At 47.9% G+C, this 20,771-nt stretch overlaps 1 protein-coding gene across 1 annotated transcript in view; it reads left to right on the top strand.

Moving 5' to 3' along the window:
* Window positions 1-20,771, top strand: part of thsd7ab (thrombospondin, type I, domain containing 7Ab) — a 93,339-nt gene that overhangs the window by 59,434 nt on the left and 13,134 nt on the right. Inside the window, exons 11-23 of the mRNA XM_040164405.2 lie at window positions 699-834; window positions 1,092-1,195; window positions 2,803-2,997; window positions 3,807-4,073; window positions 9,369-9,547; window positions 10,060-10,065; window positions 10,310-10,443; window positions 11,384-11,537; window positions 12,727-12,868; window positions 15,450-15,565; window positions 16,058-16,175; window positions 18,304-18,449; window positions 19,338-19,512. Of these exons, the coding sequence (XP_040020339.2) occupies window positions 699-834; window positions 1,092-1,195; window positions 2,803-2,997; window positions 3,807-4,073; window positions 9,369-9,547; window positions 10,060-10,065; window positions 10,310-10,443; window positions 11,384-11,537; window positions 12,727-12,868; window positions 15,450-15,565; window positions 16,058-16,175; window positions 18,304-18,449; window positions 19,338-19,512 (1,872 nt within the window). The remainder of the gene's footprint in view (window positions 1-698; window positions 835-1,091; window positions 1,196-2,802; window positions 2,998-3,806; window positions 4,074-9,368; window positions 9,548-10,059; window positions 10,066-10,309; window positions 10,444-11,383; window positions 11,538-12,726; window positions 12,869-15,449; window positions 15,566-16,057; window positions 16,176-18,303; window positions 18,450-19,337; window positions 19,513-20,771) is intronic.

The raw sequence follows: 20,771 nt of genomic DNA, 5'->3' as shown, positions 1-20,771 counted from the left end.
TTTGACAGACGGCCATGTAAGACGACCTTTGGCCCGACCTCCTTTACGACGCCTGGCGAAGCCGACTCGCCCGTTGGCTACAAGCGTCGAGTTGCTGTTGTTGTGGTTTTTAGCTGCGAGCAAAACAAAAACCTTGTTCACGTGACGAGGTCACCTCCGATGGACGGACTTAAAACGACTTACGCCGGACGATCCCTACCGTCCGTAGTGCGATGACCCCTGGGCGCGCCGCGGTGAAACAAACCTCTTTGCCCTGTGTGCATTTTGAATTTGTGATGCCGTTGATATCTTAAAGCAGGCGCGGCCCGGGGACCCGTCCAGAGGCTCGTTTCATCTTAATTAACTGCTTCAAATCCACACACGGAAAGACCGTAAATGCAATCTGAGTGGATTCCAAGGTCTGATGGGATTTCCCTACATCATCATCGTTGTTGGCCTGATAGCCCGAGCAGTCAGACGTGCGTGTCTCCTACGACAGCTGTCCAATCAGATTTGGCAACGGCAGCCTTCAAGTCTTCAAGAAGCATCAGAACAGCTGCCTGCATGTAGCTTCTCCTTTTGACGTGTTTCTCCTCACTTTCCCATGCAGACGCTTCATATTTTATTAACTAACTGTGTGTGTGTGTGTGTGTGTGTGTGTGTGTGTGTGTGTGTGTGTGTGTGTGTGTGTGTGTGTGTGTGTGTATTTGTGCGTTAAGCTGGCAACGCTGTGAAAATAAAGCAGTCAAGGAAGCGTCTTATCATCCAGCAGCCGTCCAACGGGGGACAGGAGTGTCCCGAGGTGCTGGAGGAGGAGACGGACTGCGAGGTCCCCAAAGTCTGTCCAGGGTTCAGGTAAGAGCTCCACAGGATCACATGATGCTGTTTTGAGGTTTTTGACAAAATGTCAAAGTATTCATCTTCCTTTACTTTCAAATGAAGCCATATATATATATACTGCATATATATATATATATGTATATATATATATATATATGTATGTTCCGCCCTGTATGAAGAACCTTATGAACTGTCTTGGGTTATAAATTGTTGGTTTATTAGCGAACGCTTTGGTCGCACTAATAGAACTCTGCTGTCGTGATTCATTCCAGGTGGAAAACCCATAAATGGAGGAAGTGCCAGCTGGTGCCGTGGTTTCTCAGACAGGACCGTCCAGGTGCGCAGGAGACGTGTGGGCCAGGACTCCAAACAAGAGGTATAGAGACCAACCTCTTGACTTCCCATTTGCCTCCACCTCTCCTAATCACCGGGAATTAAATCTTTGCTCATTTCGTTGCATGTGGAGCGTGGCCACGAGGCGGAGATAGCCGTGCCAAGGTTTAGAGAAAAGGACCATTTACCGAGAGCACACATCTAATCCCCCCCCACCACCCCCACTTACGAGACGTATCACCAATTGCAGCTGACTCTCCTGAAAACATCATTTTTTCTTTTTGTGGTTGTTTTTTTATATTATTAAAACATTTGTTGTTTCCTCCTGAGTTGGTGGAAACGTGTCAGCGCTCATCACGTGCCCCCCCGAGACTCGTTTGACAGTCTGGCTTGTCTCATGCTGGTTCTTTTGCACCTCCAGGCTCTCGTCTCGTCATGCAATTTTAATCAAATGTCTCTTGTTGAAATCTAGGGGAAGACGCTGCACATTGCCTATAGCATGCGAGAGCCCAAACTCTCGTACACGTGGGCTTCACGCATAAGTGCCGAGCACTTTAAATGAGTTGTGGCTCAGTGTGCTCCCGCTGTAAAAGCACATTTCCTCCTGCCTTTTCACGGAGGATGGATGGGCCATGTAGTCCTGGGAGGCTTTCATAAAAATTTCGATTTCAGGGGGTCACGCAGAATGATCAATTTCATTATGTTACGTCTCCTATAGAAGGCCATTATTAATGCTTATATTTCTGTTTCGTCTTGGCCAGTTTACATTAATGGATGGAAAAATCCATTTATTCTTGAAAATGCTTTGAGCCTACCTCAGCCGTACTCGCAACATCAGCATTCCATCTATTATGCACCCGATGTCCTGCTCCCTCCCGCACTTGTTTTGAACACTCTGACACTTCTTTCATCGACTTAAACCCCAAAAGACGCTGCGTTCTTTCTGGGCTGTGTTTTTGTTTGACAGCGTTTTCGGTTGTTTACCTAGATGACGGGATAAAAACACAGTTTTAGGACTATTGGAAACACGTGAAGTGAAATCATGTCCTTCTCTCTCTCTCTTTTCCACACACACACACACACACCAGACGGAGGGTTTCCAAACCGCAGCAGTGTGCACGGGGGGGTTTCAGTGTGCTTGGTGATTGATTTCTCTATAAGGTCACAGCCCTGCAGAACGTCTGCATCACAAGAAAATGAAACATTGCTGCAACACGAGTAATACGCTTTATTGAAAGACTGCGATGATGCAAGGCAACAAAAATTAAAAACTGGTGGGCCTCAGACCAAGTGTGGTAAAGCATTTCTGTCTTCTTTGCCTCTAATATTATTATTTTTCTTCCCTGTGAGATATGATCTGAGTTATGGAGTCATGATCTATTTTTCATTGATCGTTTAGTCGTCCTCTCTAAATCTCAATTTAATGATCTGTTGTTCTCCAGTGGGGCAGGACGCATCGGTTCTCTTTCTGTACTTAAAGGAGCAGAGCTAATAATCTCGCTCGTAACACGGAGTACTATGCACTCCGAGAGGCGTGTTTATGGCTTTATCGATTCGCTGGGAATGAAGTGCCGTCACTTGAACGTATAGAATAATCACTGAATCACTGCAGAAATACCGATGCATGCATTTAAAATTTTCTTTTTCCAGCTGTGTCCTGTCGGCAGCTGGACGGTACGCAGGCCGACATCGGCGAGTGTCTGAATTTCGCCACGGCCATGCCGGCCATCACTCAGCGCTGTCAGCTCCCGTGCCAGGATGACTGCCAGCTGACCAACTGGTCCAAGTTCTCGTCCTGCACGGCCGACTGCGTGGGCGTCCGCACCAGAAAGAGGGCATTGATAGGTGAGGAGAGAGAGAGAAAGAGAGAGAGACACAATAAGCTGTTGTTCCAGACCGGCTGCTCTGTAGTCTTGGCGACTGTGAGTTACCGGGCGACTTAAAGGGGGTAATGCGTCACAGCCTTAAAAACAAAATGACATGTAATGAGATTTGCGACGCATTAAGGCACCTCTACTGAGGATTACAGATGGGGGTGGAGAGGGGGGGGTCAACTGTGAGAAAGTGGATTCGAAAAGAGAGATCCTCTGATGCAACACTCTCTGAGGGGTTGTTTTAGAAGTTTAAATGTATTCCAGAGTCGTCTGGATGCTCTTTAAATGTCAGTATTCTCCGCTCAGTACAAACGAATAGCCCGGCATCCAAGTTTAGTTGGTTGGAAGTGGGTATTTAAAATGATACACAATATATACGGACACATTATAGCACTCTGCACTGCGGTTTGCCGCAATACGGCAACAAACGCCTGTGGTCCAAATGCAGGATAGATTATCGTAATGCAAAACAAAAATCAAGCACCACAGCTTGCTGGAGACACCGACACGTGCAGGAAAACATGCTGCGGGCAGTTAGATGTTAGAGAAGTCATCAGAGATACGTCTTCTCATTTGCATTGAGAAACTCTCTGAATGTCATGAGAAAAAAAACAATGCAAAAGAATCCTTCTTTCCTCTGTGAGTAAACTATCCCTGACCAGCCCCGAGGCCTTGAAAGTGTTGCATCGGCCGAATGGAGACAGAAATCCAGCCAACACCAGCACAGTCACCTCTCCCACAGCTACGCAGCTCATCTCTTGTCTTCCCGCTCTCCCGCAGGGAGGAGCAAGAAGAAAGACAAGTGCAAGAACACGCAAATGTACCCTTTGAGCGAGACCCAGTACTGCCCCTGCGACAAGTACAACGCCCAGCCGGTGGGGAACTGGTCGGACTGCATCCTGCCCGAGGGGGGCCGGGTGGAGAGCACCCTGGGGATGAAGGTCCAGGGAGACATCAAGGAGTGCGGACAGGGCTACCGCTACCAGGCCATGGTGTGCTACGACCAGGACAGCAGGCTGGTGGAGACCTCACGCTGCAACAGTCACGGTGAGTAGGTCTGTGTGTGTGTGTGTGTGTGTGTGTGTGTGTGTGTGTGTGTGTGTGTGTGTGTGTGTGTGTGTGTGTGTGTGTGTGTGTGTGTGTGTGTGTGTGAGAGAGAGAAATTAGATAAATATTGAGCCATGAGCATGGTTGTGGTTTAATTTCTTCTGGTTGTGTAGAAGCAAAGTAGCACATGTAGAATATCTGCTTCCAAGGTGCACGACCTTCATCAAAGGTCATCCGAGGCCACAAACCGGAGGCAGAGCTACAGTAAAATAAGTTTTGAAGTCGATTTGCTCATTTTTTGACACATTTTCTTCTGAAGTACTGCGCTAATGGCTGTGTTTCTGCTGGGAAGCTCGCACACTGTACTTGTGAAAAACTCCAGTACCAATGGTACGCGCCTGCAAACATCCCTCTGCTATTTAAAGACATCATGCACACACCCTGGGTCCAAAATCAACACCTGCCTGTCGCCAACTGAGAGTAAATGTCATCTCAGGTGAGTAAATTATGGGGACGATCCACATAACAATTTATTTTTACAGTTGCTCATCAAACTGGAGAAAGCTGCTGGTCTGCTGGTGAACCGGCCGGTCGGCATACCGGGACAAATCCCAGTGGGACGTCGCATCAGGGCACCGCTGGGCATATTTGGGACGGGGCTCACAACAGTCTAAATCACACTTGCGATTACTATAAATAGGTTCAATAAATAAATAGAGCATAACGAGGGCCGTGAAATGACTCGTTTCACAAGCCGACTTTGGGAAGAACACACTGAAAGGTTTGAACCCAGGACCTAACCACCACACCACGTGCCTCCCCAAGTGTAGATTGTGTTAAATGGATCATTAATCCCGAGTCGCAGAGACACTGATTCAACGTAGAGATCTGGAGGTGCAGCGTCGGGGGGCGTTGGTGTTGTTTTCCTTCTCCGGCGTCGACTTCTTTTGTGTTCATGTGAGGTTTCACATAAACTCCGGCAGATGCAACAGAGTAACTTTCGGTTGCGTTAACTACTCATCTGAAGTGAAGGATATAGTCGGTGCCCGGCTAGCGACTCATTTGCAATACTGAATCCCGCGTTTGTGGGGGTTGTTTCTGGCACGCTGCTGTCACAATCGTTTGTCTCCTCCCTTCCACGGTCTTATCTTGGATCCAAAATACTTCAAGCAGAGAATCCTGGCTCAGAAACTCGTCGTGAAATTGCTGTGAAATAGAATGCGGGAGATGTTCAAATGAATACATCAGTGTTGTGCATACACGAGCGTGGTTTTAGCCGCCCCGTGTGAGTCACAGATCCAGATATGCATCAGTTAATCCGGGTGTGGGTGTGACGAGGGCATGTCGTAAGGATGGGCTCGTTTGTGTGTTTTCTGTGTATTTTCACACCTATGCGATGTGCATCCACACATTCATCTTCAAGCATCAGTGAGCTCAGACAAAAGATTTGTTCCTTGAGGTGCACAGAAAAAAAAAAAAAAAAACCTTTCGCGAGGCCGTTGGTTACACGGGCAAAGGTATCGTTAAATCTCTCTTTTATCCTTCTCATCCGCCCGCTCTTCTTCTCCTCTCTCGCTTTCTGCGCCCTTCTCTCTGCACCTCAGACGTCATCAGTTTCCATCTGGGGGGGAAGGGGGCAGACGGGCTCTTTCCTCGACACGATGCCCTCGGCTGTGATGGTGATCGGGGGGGAACGTGGCCCCTGTTATCTCCGCCTTCCACGCGCATCAATAGAAGAAAAGAGGGCCGTCGTCAGAAGCGGACGTTGATTAGCGCTTTGTGGCGTCATATGCTGTTACCAGTTCTTTATAAACTCGCCATCCCAGTTAGATTTTAATCATTGTGAATTACACAAAGACACTTTTTTATTTGTTTTAAAGTGAACGAAATTCTCTCTCTGATGACTTGGGTCCAATTTTCGCTATTTACATTTAGGATATCTGGAACTTCTGTATTGGGAACACAGAACAAAGCAGAACAGCTCATAATAAGCTAGAAAAGGAACCACATCTCTCATACGAGTGTAGAAAAGGATTTAACAGACCCCCAGTTGATGTGTCGTCCTCTGTTGTCTTTATTCAAGGGTTGACACGGGGGTGGTAGAGACTCAATACTAAGCCACGCACCTACCAGCTCCACCATCTCGGTCTGCCTCTTAGACGTCGGAGTAAATCGACCCAATACCGGGGGGCAGATTTCACTCCCGACTCAGCACACAAAGTAACTTCTACGTGGTGTCGGTGTAATCGGGGGAAATCTTGTAGCAGGTCCCCTGCTGTGTTCCTTTCCCTCTGACATTTCATTACCCATATAGTTGTTATAGTCGTATGTATAGTTATAGTCGATGTCGTGACTTGTACCATGACTTCATATAACAGCATGGCTCCGGGAGGAGGGGGGGGCGCATCCTCATCCCAGCAGGATGAGGGGACGGGGGAGGAAACGCAGTCACCCCGGGGAGCCGTGCAGGGTGAAGCCTTAGGGCCGGCGTCTCGCTGAGGACCCGTGAACCTGAACACTTCTGCAGTAAAGCGATTAGTTTGAGCGCTGCGACATGTCGGATGTTTGCGGACTGATCCTCCCGCTGTCCGTTGGGGTTTTGTTGCGTGCACGGAAAGGGTCCTCCTGGCCTGTGGCGACTCGTTCCTCAGTCATTTGCAGAGCGCACCCGGGGTTCAGACTGTCCCCGTCCGGGACGGTTGCGGTGCAGGCGGTGTAACGGGTTCGACCTCCACCTAGCAGAGAAAAGCATCCAGGAGAACGTGTCATTGCTGTTGTTGTTTTAACATTCTCACTGCGGCATTACTGTACACGAGCGTATATGTTTCACAGGCTGGAAGGAAAACTAACTAAAGTTAAATTAAATGACAGTGAAAATTCAATTTCAGTGTTACAAAACGCACTGTAAAAGAATAAGAGCCTTTATATATATACCCACAGGAGGAATTCAGCAGCGGTCTCACTTACACAAGACAACACTCATTTAGCTTCAATGAAACTGGAAATTCAGGGATGTAATGATATCATTTCTGGGAGGAACGCCAGAGATTCCAAGAAAGTTACCGAGCTGCAGGGAATTCAGCGAATGGATCCGTGTGCAGGAGATCAATCTTCTGCACTTTCATATGCAGTTCTTCCTTTGGGAGGGGGGGGGGGGCTGCAGCGTTGTCAGTGATTCAGAAAGGTAAGGTCTTGACCCTTGGAGGCAGTGATGCTTATTCCAGCGAGGCGTCCGTGTGGAGATGCTGATCTGGACTCGGGGGGGCAACCGGCCGCAAGGAGGTCGGGGGAAAAAAAAGTGCGTGAGTGCACGACGTGGTCATCATGTCACAGCGAGTCGCGTTGCTGCGGGGCCCCTGGTCTGGATTGGATTAAGTAGATAGAAGCGTATGAGCTCTAAGGAGTAGCGGTGCTCAGTTTTGGGTCAGCAGAGTTTTGGGCAGCGAGATCCGGCGCCCACTGTCTTCAGCTGAGCCGAGTTTCATCCCCGTTTTCAAGCTCCCATCATCCTTCTGGTTCAAGACCCTGAGCCTCTCCCCGCTGCGGCTGTTTTTAACGTTTTCTTCACTGCAACACAAAACAAAACAAAGGCCTCCGTGTTGATTTGAACTAGGCCGGGCCGGTGGCTCCCCTACTCCGTCATGATGGATGTCTTTGCCACTGAGACGCTGTGATTCCGCTGTTTGCTTTGAACTCATCAAAGCTGCAACCAAAGCTGTGAGAGCATCTCCTGCTCTATTATTAGCTGTCGTGCAGCATTTCGCTGTCTGATAGACATGTGGGAGTGTTACTCAAACTTCCGTTTCGTCTTCTCCGCACTACCTTAGCAGCACACTGGTCTTTTATATATATATTTTTCTTTTTCCTGTGTATATTCATTCGATCTGAACGTAGACTAAACGTTGACCCGAGTTTTGTTCAAACCTTTGCGTGACTAACTTTGTGAGCAGAGATCTGTGTGAGAACCCGTGTCCTCTGCGGGTCTCCTCCGTGTTACCCAGCATGGCTCGGTGTTCTGGTGCCCGGCGGCTCAGTGTGAGGCCTGATGGTGCCTCAGAAGAACATATGTCCGTCTGCGAGAGAGAAAAATAGTGTGAGAAATGGATTTGTGTGTTTCCTTCCTCTGACGCTTGTCGTCCGAGTGTGTTTTTTTCCGGCAGACCCGTCAGTCAGCGCGGCGCGTGGTGTTTGGACGCTCCGCTTTCCCGGCTCCTTCGCCTCATCGATCTGCTTAATCAAAGGCTAAACGGATTTACAGGCCGGTGCTGTTACACAGGCCGAAAACATAAATTAGGTTCCGTCTGCTAAACGGACTTGTGCCTCGTTAAAAAAAAAAAAAGGTGTACTAGCCGCTGAGAATTCACGTCTTTTCCAGATATCAGACTGAACCTTGGTCTGTGTGTGCTGGCGAAAAGCAAAGGAAATCAAAGCCGAGAGATGGAGAAGAAGCGCCCCCCCCCCCCCAAAAAAAGAAACACAAGTAGCCAGCAGAGGAAGAGTCTTAAAAGGGAGCCGAGGGAAAATACATTGAAATAATGAAGCTCACCGCCAGGCCCAACCACTCCTCTGGTAGACTTATAACAACCCAATATTCTGGTGCTTTTGAATATGGGCCCTGCTTTCATTCCACTGGGCTAAAAATCTATGAGTGCATTGGGATTAGTTTGTGGAGTATCGGCTGATTGTTATCGCAGCGGCATATTTTTCTCCATCTGGCATTTAAGGAGGTCTTGAACTCGAATACTTGTTTGTTAGATCGAAAAGAAGCAAAACTAACCTTTGGGAATTAGGACAAACGTAGTTTCGTCCCGGCTAATGACAACAAAAGTCTTCTGAAGCGGCCGAGGCCGTTTTCCTCCACAGCAGCCGTTGCTGAACTTGGCGGCTGAGACGCTGCTGGTGGGATACTCGGAGAACAAAGGTTCTACTTCAAAGCACTTTTCTTATGAATCCGTTTCTCTGGTGAAGGCTTTTCCCTTTTGAAGTAATTAATAAGAGACTACAGTACGCTGTCATTCATTGAAACGGACTGAAAAGAAGCTAATCATCATTTGGTCTCACGGTTTTTGCATTATAATAGAAACAAAGACGTCGCGTTATTCTTCTGCAGTATGAAGAACGTTTTGCACATTTTAAATTTTAATGCATCAACCTGTTACTCGCTAAATGAAGAGGGTAGATTGATGAAGCCTGATACGCTTTACCCATAAACACATTGTGGATGGGTGGGTCGTCCCTCGGCCAATTCCATCCTGACTTTGCAGATAACCCTTTTTTCTTGTGTCCTCTCTCCAGGTTACATCGAGGAGGCGTGCATCATCCCCTGTCCCTCGGACTGTAAACTCAGCGAATGGTCCAACTGGTCCCGCTGCAGCAAGTCCTGCGGCAGCGGGGTCAAAGTTCGCTCCAAGTGGCTCCGGGAGAAGCCGTACAACGGCGGCCGGCCGTGTCCCAAGCTGGACCACATCAACCAGGTACGGAGGCCGCAGCTGGGACCCGCAATTATTCATAAATAGAATAATATTTCTACTTATTACAAGTGTAATACACATTGTAGCAATCCAACGGCGGAGAAGAGGGCGAGGTGAGAAATATTAATAAATGATGCAGTGAGCCCGAGTCTGCAGAGCTGTCCTTCACCTTCCCCTCATTATTTCTGCGGCAGAAGGCGATGCTATAAATGGATCCCGACGTGTGCCGGGTGACTTGTTAAAGTTTCCATGGTTTGCAAAAAACACAATTTTTCGATTCAACACAGCCCAGCGAAGGCTGTGTTGATCCACGTCAAGCGCTGTGTGTGTGTAAATGTATGCTAGGTTGGCACAGGTACTTACACCAAAGGCTTTTATGATTAAGTCCTCTCGGATGTTGCATTAATCGTAGTTTCTGCACTATGTGAACAGTTGGCGTGTGTTCATTAATCCGTCTGTCTTCTTTTAATCTGCCCTGATGCCCGCTGGATGTGACCCCCCCCCCGCTGCTGCAGGCCCAGGTAAGAGCTGCTCCCCTGCGCTTTTTGTAAACGTTCTTGTTAAGTGTCACAGATGTCAGTGGGTCACTGACAGATGTAAACAGTCATAATATCTATCGGGGGGAGGGAGAGGAATTGTCATGTTGTCAAAGAATCACTGTGCATTGAGCGAAACTGGCCCGCCAGTGCTCAGTGGAATATATAGGAATATATTTGTCATGAGTAGGATTATTATAACCGTCAGTTGGCTCACCTCCGTCCTCAGGTGTACGAGGTGGTGCCGTGTCAGAGCGACTGCAATCAGTACGTGTGGGTGGCCGAGCCGTGGAGCGTGTGGAAAGTCAGCAACGTGGACTTGAAAGAGAACTGCGGCGAGGGCGTCCAGACCAGAAAAGTCAGGTATGCGTCTTTTTAATATTCTTAATACACGTCATTGCAAGCATGAGGATTAAAGGTAGTGTACATCAGCGCTGCAGCGTTGAACCATTTAGTTGACAACTCCATGAACGGAAAATGTATCGATAATAATTCTGATAATGGATTGTTGTTTTTTACAGTAGTAAACGTGTACATTTGCTGCCTCTTTTTTTATCTGAGGTTGTTTTTTTTGGACATGTGACAGGAAGTCACCACCCGAGGCCTTTTCAACAGCAGATGTACTCTTTTAAGCTTTAATCCTTTGTTATTATAAATAATAAAATAATTTTTCCTTTGACGTAGAGCAGTTTGCAGGCTGTCACACGTGTACTACAGCTGACACGTGCTAATTTGTATTCAGATTAGTTTGAGTACCTTGTGAAAAGTGAATTGGAAAAAAAGAAAAACCGCAAATGAGTCTTAACACGGTTCAGCTGAGAGTCAACAACCGACGCGCTGCCAAATCCTTTTGGGTGGAACTCAAACTTTTGGATTACTGTCGCCCACATGCAGAGACACACTCTGTAATTACACTCATAAGATTGTAATTAGACGTTTTGTGAGGCAGGGAGAACCAAACACGGTGGTCCTGTGAAAACGGTGGATTAAAAACACACACACACACAAACAATAAGCCACGGGGACGTCAATGGACATCTACATCCAGGCCCCTTGTAGAGGATAAAAGGATGAAAAGGATTTAAAAAATGCAATTTGGAGGTAAAAACAATAGGGGGCATTTGAGTAAAGCAGTCAGAGACAAAAACAATACATAAACCTTAATAGTCATTTTTGCTCTGGATTCATTTACGTGTTATAACATTTGAGAAACACGTTACACGTCAAATATATAACGCCAGCCTCCTGAGAACAGCGGCAGCACACATGACCTCAGATTCACTGTCCCCCCCCCCCCACACAGGTGCATGCTCAACACCATCGACGGCCCCTCGGAGTCCGTGGAGGACTACCTGTGCGACCCCGAGCTGATGCCCCTGGGGGCCAGGGAGAGCCGGCTGCCCTGTCCCGAGGACTGCGTGCTCAACGACTGGGGCCCCTGGAGCCGCTGCGACGTGGTGAGAGCCGAGGGCCAATCAGAGAGCAGCAGCAGGGACGCGTCTGAGGTTGATCTCGATGTCTTCTTCCCGACACTGATGTTTCCTCTCAGGCTGGAGGAGTTCAAAGCAGAGCCGCAGTGGATCATTGGGGGAACACGTTATTTTGTCATCCACCACGGTGGAAAAAAATATGTGAACGTTGCAGGAAAAGATGGCTTCTGCATCGCATACATTATACTGTACTCACTGTGCATTCAGAGGGGAAGACACATGATTTATGATGAAGACTCAGAACCCCCGAGCAGGTTTCCAGATTTACATTTCGCGATGCGTTCCCTTCGTCAGCAGTGGTGTTGGGGCCAACATGAGAATTTGCTAAAGAATTCCCCCCGAGCTTGTTGCTTGTTGTCATTCGGAAGACAAGTAATTAGATGTATTTGCAGGAAAATATTGGTTTACGATAATAATAATTTAGGCAGATGTGGATGCCACAAGGAATCCAGTTCATAAATGTTCATTTTGGCCTCAAGGTTGATAAACCACCTCTGCTGTAAAATGTGAATACTTTAAGGTGATTTAATCACAGTAACACAGAACAGGCGTCAGTGTGTGTGTGCGTGTGTGTGTTTGTGTCTTCATTCTACGGCTTCGGCGTAAACATGCGAGGTGTCCGAACATCGTGTTCAGACCGTACGCCCCCGACGCCTCCGACTCGTGATAAAAGGAAAGAACGGCTATTTTGTCTGCTCCGGTCTCACTTGTTGTCCTCACAGCGCCGTGCCGCCCATTAACAATCACGCCATTCTATCTCAAAGTGCTTCCCACATTTCCAATCTCACACTGGATGCTGCGGTGGCGTCAGTGGGGGGGCCTCTCGCATGTTTCATTCGCTCGGCAAGGATGGAGGTATTCAAAAAGGCTGTTAAACCAACCACCTCAAAGCTCGTGTAGAATCAGGCGGGGGACTATTCCAGAAGGATATCAGGGAATATCAGCCCTGTTGGGATTCACTGCTGGAAAAGAGTCCCATGTCTAATGTTTTTTTGCCCAATAATCCAGAAGTGGGCCACTTAGTTGCGCCTCCGTTTATGGGACGCGTGTGCATCCGCGTGTGCATTCGTCGGTATCGGTATCACGTGCGAGTGCTTCGTCACTTGCACGTTTCCAGAAGACGCCTCCTTCAGTGCAGCCTCTCTCTCTGTTTCAGCCGTGCATCCGAACCAACAGCCGGGAGCGCACGGCGTACGCCCTGCGCCCCCCCAGCGTGGGGAGGCAGTGCCCGGACACCAGCGACAAGGAGCCCTGCAGCCTGAACCTCAACTGCTTCAACTACTTCTACAACATCACAGGTGAGCGGGACGGACGGCTTCACGATCACATCCTCCACACGATGGTGCATCTTCCTATCTTTAGAATATGTTTGTTTTATTTGTATTTCGATGGGGGTTCAAATGATGAGTTCATACACGTACATTTTCTGTGGTTAAAACACAGAATATGATGCACTGATGGACTAATGGCGACGTTCTGCCTCGCGTCCGGTGTTTGCGTGTGTGTGTGATGATGATTAAATCTCCGAAGCGCCTCACCGCCGCCGAGGATTCCTTCGGGCGGCAACACGTCCGTTTACTTCTGCTGTCGTGCTTCATTAAAAGTATCACATTCTCGTCTGTTTTCAACGGGAGGAGCAATCGATAAATGACTCATCTGTTTTTTTCCTTTGATTTGCTTCATCACTTTTGTTTCTCGGGGTAAGACCGCGAGCCCGTCTAGGTTTCATCAAACGTTGTGTACTGATGACGTGAAGAGAGTGGAGCTCCCTTTAGCTTCTTCCTCCCAGCTGCTCTTCGCGAAGCTCTTCTTTGGTCACGGGCGGTTGTTTTGTCTGTCAGTAGTGTCCCGCTGCAGGTGGGTCGACCTTCTTTTGACTGCAGATCCCTGAAGTAAAACACGTCAAAGCCTTGAGGAGGTCGGACTACAAGCACAGCTTTCACCGTTGGCCTTTGTGTGACGTACCGTACGGTCACGTGTGGCTTGTAGACATCGTATCGGCTCCTGGGGAAAATAGCCGACATTTTAGCTGCACAGTGGCGTCCAGCAGCGAGTTGCTCACTGTGCCTGTGCTCACTGGCTTTTTGAAGCCCCTCCTCTGAAAAACGTCTGCCGGATGCCAAGAAATGATGCACCAAAATAGTTAATGTCACAGACCAGATAGCTGAACAATGAGCTGGAACATGAAGCTCTGTAAAAAAACGACGGGAGCTGCAGTTTCTGGCTTTGATTCTCTGAGGGTTCGTTAACTTCAAGTGACAACTTTCCCTCAAGTTTTTACATTGTTATTTCATGCGTCGTCGTTATATTTCCAGCCTTTGAGCTGGCAGCTCTCGCGAGCCCTCCTCTGATCTGCAGGATATCAAATCCTCTGGATCAAATGTCACACAGGCTACTCTTTCATACCCCCCCCCCCCCTGAAAAACTGCAGCAAGCAATTCAATGAGAATAAAAGAAGGGGAACGTTGGCAGCGTTCCTGTTTTTCGTTTGGATTTGTAGAGTTGCCTCCGTAGCCGCTGTCCCACATTCTGAACCAGCCCACCCTCCTCCTCCTCCTCCTCCTCCTCCTCCTCCGCCTTCCCTTTGTGCTGTTGCACCGGGAGACGTGACATATAATCCCTACTGCTGGGTTCACAGTGGCATACATGCATCCCGGGGTGTATGCACATAACGTACGAGCAGAGATTATTAGCATTGGTTAAAATCGCTCTTTTTCCTCTTTGTTGAAGCTGCTCCTTCCTTCAGCTTTCCTCCCCTTTTCATTGCAGTTTTTCTCGCGCTTTCTCTCCGGTTTCTTGCTGTTGCTCTTTCTTGTTGCAATCTCCCTATTTTCAGTCCCCAGAGTGCCACAAAGCTGCGCGGCAGAAGCGGACACAATTCCCCGAGTCGGGCTCGTCGCCGCTAACGGCATCTTTGTCCCTTTATGAGCGATAACTCAGCCGCCCTGTTGTTGCAACAACAGCGTGCGCCTGCATACAAAGTCGTGATCAGCACGTTGCCGTTCCACTTCACAGATATCCTTCGTTTGTCAGGGCCGAGGCAGGACGTGTATTAGGTGGAAAGCTGTCACTTGGAAATTATTGATTTGGAGGGGTCTGATTGTCACACACACTGATTATTTGAAGGGTGTCGCATGAGTCTTGTGACTGAAGAGAAGGAAGAAGCATTGTGTGATGCAACAAAGGCAATGAACTGAAGTCCAACTTACTGTATGGGATGCACATTCTGCTCAGTCATCTGGGACCCCTGAGTGGTTAATATGTATGCACGGCACGCCCACCCTTAAAGATCTATCCCCAGTGGAAGGCGGGGCATGAAACTTTCACTTTATGTCAGCAACATGGCCGACATTTCATTTGATATTGCTGTGTCAATACACATGAGTTCATGTTTTCTTATGAATCCCTCGGTGCATTTAAGAAGACAAACCTTGAGTTAAACAATTTCCGGGTTAACAGTGGCGACACAAGGTGGAAAGAGATCGCATTTGAACACTTTTGAACGGCGTCTCCTTGTGTTTTGTCCCGTCACATTCTCCTGCTTCAACTAGAGGGGAGAACAAAAGCATTCGACCTCAGGAGCAGATCGCCTGTGAGATGCTGCTTCCTCGATGCATGAATCAATGCTTCTTGCTCACGACTCCATCTCTCGCCTTCCTCTTCCTCTGCTTGCACCCAGCAGCCACCTGGTGAATATATCAGTGATGTGTGCTGGAGTCTGTGTGCTCTGCTCTCAGTCCGCCTGTTAGGATTTGTTGTCTTTTGTTTTGTTTTTTTTTGCAGCCGGGCACCTCGAGGTTCACCGAGTAACTCTGACCCACTTTCAGCGCCGCCTCAATGAGCAGCCAGCGATATGAACGGTAATATGTTGTGTTTCAGACTGGAGCACGTGTCAGCTGAGTCCCAACGCCGTGTGTGGGAGCGGCATCAAGACCCGGATGCTCGACTGCGTCCGCAGCGACGGCAAATCGGTCGATCTCAAATTCTGCTATGAGGTGAGACTCAAGTTTCGCCCTTTTTTTTCATTCATTTTTGTACTTCTTGTACCCGTTTGGTTTGCCTTTCCTTATTTGACGCTCATTTAACTCGATGACTTAATCACACCACTCACTGCGACATATTAGCAGATCCTTCCTGTACTATTAGGCCGACAGCAACATGAGACATGCAGAGGTATTCCCACACACAGATGGTTTTCTGCACCGTCCTCAGCGTTTTATTCATCCACAATGAGTCTCGGCTCCCCGTAATTGCAGCCGGCGGGCTGCGGCGGCGCCGTCCCCGCAGCTATTTAACCCGCGGCCCGCTTCATCATCTGGCTCATTCACGAAAACACATTGTGTCAGGGCGGCTTTCACAGCGCCGCCAGAACAAAAGCTTCTGGGAATTGAAGTGGCGAGAGGTCAAGCTACTGTCTGACCGCTACAGATTGAGTTGGCCGCGTCGCGTCATGTATTGACCTCTTCACTTCCTGCAATGTGCTGCAGCTGAATTTGGAGAAGAAGTGGCAGATGAACATCTCCTGCGTGGTCGAGTGTCCCGTCAACTGTCAGATGTCGGAGTGGTCGCTGTGGTCGGACTGCTCTCAGACGTGCGGACTAGACGGTAAGGAAGATGGGCTCAAGCTCCAGGCTAAAGCCAGAGCCAATAAAGACACAAAAGACCTCGGGGAGAAATAACAAAATGTATTTGATGTGAAGCTACTTTATTCAAGCCTGAATAGCTGAGGAATGATGGTAAATGGCCAAACACAATTTATAAATTCCGCCAGTGACTCAGCTCAAATGGAGCTTCTTAAACCACTGATCTGCATTTGGTTCAGTCATTGCAAACTTTATTTTTAATACAACCCACCGTGTTAAAAAAAAAGGTGTCGTCAGAACTAGCTGATACAACCTACAGCAGATTCAAAAGGGCCTCGGCAGGTACTCATTCATCATTGACCATCCTGGTCCCTCCTGCCTCCGTTTATTGGCCTGTTCGCTGACACCTGCAGGTCCGTGGGGGAGCGTGGGACCAATGGCAGGGTGAAAATAATCAGTCGACTCCATGGTGAAGACAACGTTGGTGCTTGTGAGCCCCCCGTTGTAAATGCACGCACGTATGAAATCATGAAGCTTTTAAATTCATTTCCACACGCAGTATATTGGTCCCAGGAGTGTTTGTGGAGCCCGATGGCATTAACCTCTTTATTGTGCATGTTGTTGATTCCACACCAAAGTGCTGTGCTCTGCGTATGCTCAGCACAGCATAGCTTCTTGGATATTTTTTTTTAAAGTTTGCATATCGGTCACTTCCTGCTCGCGCTAGGAGGCATCTGGCCAGAAAGAAAACTCGCGCAAGCAGAAGAGAGGAAGTGTTTCTTTGAGAGTCTTCCCAAATGACCGGCGATAGTGTGTCCTGCTGTTGTTCGCCGAGGTTTGCACAATAGATTGGGCCAAATCTTCCTGCTCCTCGGGGCCGCGCGGAGCGCTTTGAAGAAGAGCCGCCGCAGCGCTAGTTGCTAAATCTTAAGGAATAAGATAAAAGTTTCAGCACGGCTGAAGGAGCAGGAGGGGACCCTCTTTGATGTGATTTTTCTGTGTGCGAGTAGGTGTGTGGGATGTGCTCTGGTTGGAACAGCATACGAGCAGGTACAGTTTGTGTGAATGTGTGGGAAGGCTGATGTGTGTCTTATGTGTCGAGAGGCAGTGGAGGTGAATTGTGAGGTGAGCGGATTGCTGCCTCGGCAGGGTGGAAAACGTGAGTGGGATATACGACACACAAAGGGCTCTGAGGTCTGGGAGTGGGCGGTTTGACAGGAAGGTTGCATTTTAAATAAGACGCGTGTGTGAGTGTGTGTGTGTGTGTGTGCGCAGGGTCGCTGTGTTGAGTTTTCTCAAGTAATTCCTAGCTTGAATTCTGCACTTAAATCAAACGGCCTCGAGAGGTCTTTGGTGCTGCGATGCTCACGGCTGCTTCACAGAGAGTCTGCTGATTGATGAGGAAGAAAAGACGTTTTACTCGAGCTGATCCGGACACCTGTCATGACGCCGGAGGAATAGTGCGGTACGGCCTTTTTAGGGAAACCCGCTCCGTTAATTCAAGCGCGCTGCTTTGTACAGCAACTTAAATGAATACAGGAAATGAGCTGTTTACGGAGAGAATGGATGATTGTCGTGTGCAGCTACATTTCCAAGAGGCAGGACGTAGTTCATTGTGTGGAAAACTTTACTGTCAGTGAAATTGTAAAAATCACATCACAACATTCATCTGCCATCATGCAAGGTACCTAATACTGTCCATCTGAGTCCTAAAAGTTGAGCCGTCCGTACAGTAGAGGTCTGTTTCCTTTTAGAGAGCTGCAGGAACGAGCCATGAAACCCATTTGTTTTCTTTGAGTCAGTTAATTAAATTATTTTTTGATGGATGGCTGAAATAACACAATGGGATTTTTAACCTTTTTTGCTTCACTTTATAAAATACGTCAATACCCCACCAAGTCTTAAAAAAGCATCATAAGAAGCCCGTTAGCTGCAGTACGTCTGGTGATTGTATTCACGCCTCATCAATTCTGCAAGAAAATGTATTCGCGGCATACCAAATGTTTGCAATACTCCGAAAAACGGAAAATAAGGGTTTCGAGGGAACCTCCGCGTGACTCTATTGTCCGCGCGCGACGCTGAAGAGGAACATGCACAAACCTCAAATGACGAGGCCCCGATGATGTCACTTCCTGTGTGTCTCCCCGCAGGCAAGATGTGGCGGCGGCGCTCCGTGGTCCGGGCCTTCCAGGGCGACGGGCGGCCCTGCCCCTCTCAGACGGAGCAGTGGAAGCCCTGCCCCGTCCGACCCTGCTACCGCTGGCAGTACGGCGAGTGGTCCGAGTGCCGGGTGGAGGTACGTCAATAAGTCATACCGCCGTACCGTCTCCCGGCTCGCTTTAAATATTGACGACGGCATCGACCCCCGTCAGCTATCTTAAGAGATCGATACGCACACGAGCTGGAGCCAGAAGTGGACTTTGCGAGACGGAAATCTCGGCACCTGGAGAAAAATAATGGAGTCTTTAGTATTGATGGGACGCCCCATCGAATCCCCACGCACGCCGTTATTTTGTGAGACGGACAGTAAAAATCAATGGAATGCACTTTTAACACTGATGCATCGATGTAAACCGGTAGAAGTCCGGCGGCCTTCACACTTTGCTTTGAATTGTGGGCCAGCGGGTCAGATTATTAAAGCAGCCTGCCGCTCCTCTTTATGACATAAAACAACACTCTGCGAGTACGAGTGTAGTTTAACGGGCCCACAGGGGGACGTGTCACGCGCTTTAAATAACTGACTCATTTCGGAGCGTGCGGTGATCAATAGAGAATTGTTAATGCGAAGCAGCGGTCAGTCCAGTGGACACAAACCCGTGTGATACCTTCACAAGGGATTCGTGTCCAGAGTCTTTCTTTTGGTTCGAGCCGCGACAGGAGCGGGTAACTTCAGCTTTAATCTGATCAAGTGTCTTTGATTGTGTACAAGTTTAAATTAAAATGAAGGGTAATAAGTGGTTTCTTTTAAGCTGCATTACATATCGCGGCTGACTTTGCCGCTTAGCCACCGTTCGCAGCTTTAAAGAACTGAAAAGTGCTTCGAACTCATTATTTATCCTCCGCTCGGCTGATTCGGACATTATGAATAGTGGTCCAAACGTTGTATTATGCAACGTTAGGCTGCAGCCTCGTCTAACTCCCCCGTCGTAACTCGCCCATCGCCCTCTTTCGCCTTCCTCCTCAGAGCGTGGTGTGTGGAGACGGCGAGCGCTACAGAAACCTGTCCTGCTTTGTGTCGGACGGCTCCGGCGACGCGGTCGGCAGCTCGGTGGACGAGGAGCTGTGCGGCGGCCTGGAGCCGGCCGTCGACGGGGACAAGCGGATCAGCCTGAAGGAGGCCTGCACCCTCCCCTGTCCAGGTAACGGAGGAGGCCTTGTTACCGTAGTAACAGCGCTTTCGCAGCCTGTTACTATTGATACATTCTCTGACTACTAAACACCATTTTCCAGAGGAGCGGTGGACACCTGAGCGTCACGTGTATTTAAGAAAAGTGAAATCTCAATTTAGCGACAGTGTAAAGATATTTTGCATTGAAGACCTGCTAGCGGGGTTCAGAGGTCACTTAGCACCTATAAGACTTTCGTTATAGGTTGGGTTTTATTATGTCCAACCAATGTCACTCAGTATCGGTTCATGACCTTTAAAAGCAGAGATGGGAAAATACCTGGAGGCAGAATAAATGGACTACATTGATGCAGACGCTGTTTTATGCAAGTTCAATTTCCGGCTGGTTACTGTATATATCTTGACTTCCAAAGCAGTCAGCCTGCATTGTGCTCAAAATACTTCCAGTTGTTCCCATTTCTCCCAGATTACTAGATGTCGCTCCGTTCCAATCGTCCAATCGAGACCAATCGTCTCACATTAAGAAAATGATTATCTCCATCGTAAAAAAAAACGCCTGAGTATTTCTTTTATTTATTATTTATGCCACACAAAGGTGATTTTTCACTCCAAGATCCAATTATATTAAATTTAATGATGCACAAATGATTGTATCATTAAATTTAAGGAAAATGTATCATTAAAATGGCTGTACAATGTGCATTTTTAAAATCAAATATATATATATATTTAATATAAAATAAAAATCTTAAATATATTTTTAATTTAATATCATCGTATTACGTATATTTGATTTATTGTCTTAATCTGTCTCTCAGTACTTGAGCTGCTACAACACTTGATAATCCCCCATGAGGGTTCAATATAAATATAAATAATATAAACAGAGAAATGGAAAATCTCCATATTTGAGAGGATAAGCGCAATCCCTCCCGTTGTTTAACCATTTTGTAAATAGTTACAGTTGGTTAATTGTTGCGTCTCTGATGAAGAGAGTGGAGTGCAGTCAGCCTCAATTTTCTGTTTTGTGTGAAAGCCACAAACCATTTGGACCACCCGCTCTTTCAGTCAAATAGGCCGAGAGGCCGATCCAAATGGAAGCTCTGACTGCTCCAACTCAAACGTTTCCATTTGTATACTTTAGAAAAATGGAAGCAAAGTGATTGTAAGAAAAACACACTGACAGATAAAGTAACACGGAAAAAGGGTTGCAATCAATAATCTGTGCGGGCGAGATAACAAAAACCCCCTCAGGGCTCACACAAACGACGA

The sequence above is a fragment of the Gasterosteus aculeatus genome, chromosome 20 (genome assembly GCF_964276395.1).
Source record: "Gasterosteus aculeatus chromosome 20, fGasAcu3.hap1.1, whole genome shotgun sequence".
NCBI classification, from domain to species: domain Eukaryota; kingdom Metazoa; phylum Chordata; class Actinopteri; order Perciformes; family Gasterosteidae; genus Gasterosteus; species Gasterosteus aculeatus.
Note: the sequence above shows the minus strand (reverse complement) of the source record. Positions and strands in the feature narration are given on the sequence as shown.